We start from the raw sequence: 6,659 nt of genomic DNA on the forward strand, positions 1-6,659 counted from the left end.
TCGCTGACTTGGTTGATGCATATCATTGATCTTAATTGTGTTTATCGATGCTCATGACATTAATCACTGGATTGTCTGGTCCAGACTTGATTATTTACAGACCGTCGTCATATAGCTGCAATATTGCTGCGGCGTTAACCAACCAACCAACCACTGGGATACTCTAATACAGCACAAAAAAAATATGCAAACGGATCACAACAAACATATTTTATTAAAAAATCAGTTTACATGAGAATATATAATTATAGAAGCTTCAAGGTACATGCAGTAATCATTTTATGATGTTACATTTTATAATTCAGACTGGGTGAGCAGGAGCGTGGATATCAGACGTTGATAGAACTGTTGTTGTTGTTGTTGTTGCTGTTGCTGTTGTTGTTGAGGTTGTTGAACAGGCAGTGCTGTAAAACATCAAATGTCAAATCAAAACATATTTGTGGCTCATGTTGAATCTAGGAAGCTATTTGCAGTGAATGGACTTTTCATACATAGAACACTTCTATGCCGGGCAATGCTATTTCGCATCACCCAATGCCAACAGACACTGAGGTTAAAGTGTTTATTGGAGGGACAGCCACACACACCCTGCCAAATATATATAATTGAGTGAGTGAGTGAGTATGGTTTTACGCCGCTTTCAGTAATATTCCAGCAATATCACGGCGGGGGACACCAGAAATAGGCTTCACACATTGTACCCATGTCGGGAATCGAAATATATATAAATAATATAATATTATAATATAAATATTAACCAATATATATTGGTTAATATTTTAATTCAATGACATGGACTCAAGTCCGATGTGAGAAGCACATGACACCACTTACGGAAACAGGTCTTGTTGTCGAATGATGGAAGGGCCACGTTGGGGTTGCAGAGACAGGAGAATGAGCCTGGGTTGTCGACACATCTCCCACTCGAGACATACCTGCGGAGATATGGCTCATAACTCACTCCACAGAGGTAATTGTAGTAAGAACACTCGTCAATATCTGAAACAAAGGAATTTAAATTTAACTTGAGTTGTATTTTGATTTTACAAACACAAAAGCTAAACGTAACGTTTCCCTGTATTGTGGTCAGGAACATTAAAGAATGTGTAATACATACAATGCGTGGAATAAAAAGTATCATCCCTCTGCTTCGTGTTAAAATATTCATTCTAATTAGACAAATTATTAATTAATATTCTTTGACACTGTAGTTAGCAATAACGCCTTTTGTCATAAAGCTTTGTACATTTACATTGTAGAAGAAACACAATCAGTCAGGTCCCAATTTGTAACCACTGGTCCTCATTCTAGTCGGCTATTACGACATACGTACCTTGCTATTAGGGTAAGTAGAACCTAAAGCGCAACATACATAATTGGAATGCAATTTTAATGTGTTTGTATTATTTCTTTGTTATTTGTTAAATATAACTTACTGATGCAAACATTCGGGTCATCGAGAGTCGACTGGAAACCGGCAGTGCAGTTGCACGTGGGGACAACTACGGCTGGTGGAAGGACACAGGCACCGTTGAGGCAGCCAACAGTGTCGCACAGGACTGTCAACAGGTGATACAATCTTAGCTCACTTTGCAACCATGGTTCTTGTCGACAACACTTGTACTTTCAATACGTTCTTATGCGATCATTTCATAAAACGTTATGATATGTTTTACGATTCACAAATGAGCATTCAATTATAATAAAGGTGTACATATTAATTTCTTTCACTCCCACATTTACTTATATATAACACACAAATATATTCTAATATATATATATATATATATATATATATATATATATATATATATATATATATATATATATGTATATATATATATATATATAAATCGCAAGTTTAAGGAAAGAAGAAGACAATATATAGATAACTTAAATTTGTTCATATCATTGAAGTTCATACGAATACTTTGAGGTGAAACGAATAGACACACAATATATCACATTTTGATAAATATTATCTTTCGATGACAATTTATTGATAGTGTTATGATATCAATAATATGACATTCATGAATATGTGCCATGTAGTATGAAGAGTTCATTATCTCTGTCAAAACTATGAGTTCCTGAATATCTATCTATCTATCTATCTATCCATCCATCCATCCATCCATCCATCTATGTCCGTGTGTGTGTACATATCCATATCCATATGTATCCTAGCCTATAGTAGGGAAGTCCTGAGACAACACATTGGCGTGTAAATGCCCACTACAGTGTATGGTGTGAGAAGCCCGACGTTTACTTACCCTGAGCAGATGTCGGCTGCATGTACACCGTGAAGACAATGGCAAGGATTGAGTATAACGAGTGCATGGTGAAGAGCAGCGAGTATCAGTGATCAGTGCATCTATGGTAGACAATCAGGGAGTTATATAGCTGCCCTGTCACAGTCCGAACAACAGAATATGTTTTGTGTACATTCTTCACATTATTGAACATCAGATATGTCCATAACTTTCAAATAATAATAAAGAACAATAGTAATATATCCACAGCAATGTGTAGACATCCATCATTCCTTGAAAGAAATACGGCTGTCATTACACCAAGGTTAGGCTTTCTTTACTTGCGGAGTAATAAAAAACTGTCCAGTGAGGTAGATGACCGCCACGTGACTCAGTGACTGACCTCCCGTTCACACTTCATGTAGGAGGTGATGTTATGAGGGCCTGAGGATACAAACCACGTTATTGATAGTCCAACGAGGTAAGGTGAAATGGGGTTTAACTGCACTTATATAGCGACGTGCATGCACGTGTGTGTGTTTGTGTGGCCTCTTGTACTAGTCCGGACTGATGCCTATTTATAGTGCTAGCTCACTGAGATACCATGCCGCAGTTGAACATGAATACCCCACTCAGACACAGTATACTGACTCCGAGCCGACCAGTCCTTGTTTTAGCCCCTTAATGCCGAGCGCCAGACAGGGTAACAACAAGTACTTTTGGTATGACGCGGCCGGGGATCGAACCCCGGACCTTCCGCTCTCCGGGCGGACGCTCTACCAGTAGACCACGGAGGCGGTCGATATAGTCTAACGAATATGCTAGTCAAGAGTTGTTTTATTGTCTCCCAAAGTCGACTTGTGACTAAAAACGTCATCACAAAAGACTGGCTGTAGAGATTATCAGCTGAGTGTGTTTTAACTTCTTTGAGAGGTATTTAGAAGTTGGAGTACTATGTAAGAATACGATAAATAGATGAACAACTTCTTTATTACAATTAGGAGTGACGTTACCGTTATCAAACAAGTGATGTACAGAGTATGGTTGACAAGTATATATACAGGATAGGAGGCAGTGTTTATACAGTTATGTAGGTTTAAGATGCAGTTACACTGCTGGAGAGGGGAAGCCTGTTATGTAAACAGAAGGTTAAAACATATTGGCCTGTGAAGCCAGTAATAAAATCAACAAAAGGATTATGACTAATTTGGGTCTTTGATGAGCTGGTGGTACGCCGGTGGTATGTGGTAGCCTTGGTCACGGTTGATTGGTGGTTGGAGTCTTTTGATGTTGATTGCTTCTTGTAGTTTTCTGATTTTGAAGTCTTTGAGGTTGGTGGTGAGGCCTTTGACTTTGTCCCACTGGATGCTGTGGCTTGGGTTGTCACGGATATGGTCTGATAGAGCTGATTTTGAGTCCACACTATCACTATCACTATCATGTATCATTTTCTCCTATTTTGAGATATCCAATAATCCGGCCGTTCCATACAATGGCTCAATATTTTTACAATATTATTGGGAAGAATATCGTATATAGAATAAGGGAATTAAACATTGAATGATAAAAAACAATGATTTGGTAAATTTAACAGAACTTGTCAAAGTTTCCGTCCTGACGCAATATCAGGCAAAACGACAACAGTATTTATCGGCATTTGACTATTTCTCTTGGTTACAATGAGGTGAGGTGAAAGGGGTTTAACGTCGCGTCCACGATTATTGCACTGATACAGTGACGTGCATGCACGTTAGTGTGTGTGTGCCTGCTTGTACCAGCCACGACTTATATCGATTTATAGTGCTAGCCCACTGAGATGCCTTGCCGCAGTTTAACATGAATACCCAACTCAGACACAGTGTACTGACTCCGAGCCGACCAGTCCTTCTTTTAATTAACCCCTTAATGCCGAGCGCCAGACAGGGTAACAACAAGTACCATCTTTTAACGTATTTTGGTATGTCGCGGCCGGTGATCGAACCCCTGACTTTCCGCTCGATCACCAGTTGTGATGTCATACGTCAACAAATGTTGTACGTATTTGGTAATTTCTTTGAGGTGAAGTTCGGGTGAAAAAAGTAAGTAATTTTTTTATTAAGAGTAATAATGATTTGAGTTTCTTTAATTCATGGAATTGGAGCTACTTTGTTTTATGTAAGTGTGAAGAATATACCTGCAATTGGGTCACAGCATTCCAGTGTATCCGGCAAGGTTAACCGCCTAAAATGTGCGTCATAGTAAAATGTGCATCCATTACACTTAACAAAATACGAATGTCTAAGAAATGAATTTCATATTGTGTTGGATAGTGGAGTGTGAACGCTTTGAACCCAGCAAGTTAAAGGGGCACTGATCTCTAGCTTCTTCTGGGGTTCGATTTGCTCGCTAACGCATCTGAGCGTGACAAGAGACTGGGCTACCGTCTGTAAATAAACTTGCAGGCAATATTTGTTTTACGCATTTTTGAACACTGATTGGTAACCAGTGATATATAAAGATTTCAACAAAGGGCGCATGTTAATTAATTTCTTCAGCCTAAACATACGGACAAAAAGAACGAAGGAAGCTCATCGGATGTCGTCATTTGGAAATACCCCTGATGGTTATAGTTTAATGATAAAAATGGTATCCCTGCAGTGAAAGCATTTTCGGATTTCGGATTGCGTGGGTAATACCATTACTAGTCCCTCATTGTCATCCACGTTTTCTGGTATAACCCTACACTTGTGTATTTGTCGTCATTCACTTGATGCTCAGTTAATGAATTTATTACAGGTATAATTAGTGGTAGCACCACTCAGATTACCTGATAAAGGTTCCCATTTGGTATTCTTGTGTCTGGTTAATTAATTAATCTAAATCCGGGTTTGAAGTGAGTTGAAATATGTGTTATGTAATATGCACGTGGCAGCCCAGCAAGAGATAACTGATCAGATGATTTACTTTTTTGTAAATCAACGGATCATTCCGAGCCATCAAAGGATTAACAGAATCTTGCACAGTGGATATATCAAAAGTAAGTGTTTACATGTCTAGATTTACTGAAGCAAAGGGAATACATTCATATCATGGCGTGAAGTACCGATGTAAAACCAACATACATGTACTTTGTTTAAAGGGATAACCGATAATACGTTGATTGAGTTTTCATTGTTATCAAACTCAAAGGATTTTTTAAGAACCATGGATATTATGAAAATAGTTGTCACGTGGGCTTTCTCAGCTGACCTTTGAGACTTGGCACCTATGTGAAACACCTGAAACAAAAATATGATCAGTTGAGAAACGACCACGGGTTATCAAAAACCGGAACGATATATACATATTTTAAAATATTTGATTGTTACAGAGACACGTGAGATGGAATACGTTTCTTTGTACAGCTGCAGACGTGTGGGATATGTGGATATTCACGGATACATTCCTCGATCAAGAGAGCTACCTAAAATTATACATATAAATTTGGTAGGTTGTAATTATGATATTTGTCTTTTGCTTTCCTTCATTTGCTGTAACATTGAACAGATTCATTCTGGTTCCTCTACGTCTTGGTTGGGAAATTATTCGATGCGTGATAGACGTTGTTTTCACAAGTCTTTTCCTTAGTAAGCGTGTATATATTAAGTCAATTTATGAAAAGTGAGTCTCTCAGGCAGTTTATAAAATATCTAAATATTTCACTTGTTTTGACCTAAACATCTTGTCAATCTATTTGACAGATTAACTAAAAATGATTGAGATGGTCAAAAGGGCTTAATTATGCTAGGATTAGAAGCCAAACAATATAGAAATGTACTAAGTCTTTTAATCCTAACATTTTCAGTCTCTTGGTGATGATGTAAAAAATAAAAATGTTTGGAATTCGTTATCATAATAATACCGATTGACATATTTGTTCAGTCAATTTGATAATAACTGATTATTTAGGCGTTTAATAAATTTCCTAAGTGAAACTTTTGCACATTTTGGCTGTAAAAATATAAACACGATAAAATAAGCAATGCTCAGGTAAAATATTTACTTTGTATCAAAAGTCAAAATAGTATACCAAGCAAGTTACTTATCAAACCTTCGTCACCATTACCGATGCTACCCACAAAGATACCCACATTCCTTATTATTTCCAAAACTGTATTTCATTTTGTAAATCAATGTGACCATACGCCCTTATACTATAAGAAAGTGATAATGCGCTTACGAATGGCGCAGCACAGATTGCGAACTAGTCTAGATCCGGGTACTCACGGGAAAAAAAACAAAGGCAACAACCAGTCCCGGGGAATTGCTTTCGATCAGTGCCCCTTTAAGATCTTGTGTAAACGCCGTTGCAAGCTCTAATTACGTATGAATACACAATGCCATTTAGAAAGTGGTCAAATGTAACTAATGTTATATTTGGGATAACAC

The 6,659-nt window shown here is 37.7% G+C and overlaps 1 protein-coding gene across 1 annotated transcript; it reads right to left on the reverse strand.

Moving 5' to 3' along the window:
* Nucleotides 1–294: 294 nt before the first annotated feature.
* Nucleotides 295–2,340, reverse strand: LOC139464299 (thrombomodulin-like). The gene is made up of 4 exons (XM_071245820.1): nucleotides 2,274–2,340; nucleotides 1,437–1,559; nucleotides 835–999; nucleotides 295–404 (listed from the first exon to the last, which is right to left on the reverse strand). Exons 1-4 carry the CDS (start codon nucleotides 2,338–2,340, stop codon nucleotides 295–297), a joined length of 465 nt encoding a protein of 154 aa, XP_071101921.1.
* Between the last annotated feature and the right edge of the window lie 4,319 nt (nucleotides 2,341–6,659).

This window comes from Haliotis cracherodii, unplaced genomic scaffold (genome assembly GCF_022045235.1).
Source record: "Haliotis cracherodii isolate W230 unplaced genomic scaffold, xgHalCrac1.p SCAF_17, whole genome shotgun sequence".
Lineage (NCBI taxonomy): Eukaryota > Metazoa > Mollusca > Gastropoda > Lepetellida > Haliotidae > Haliotis > Haliotis cracherodii.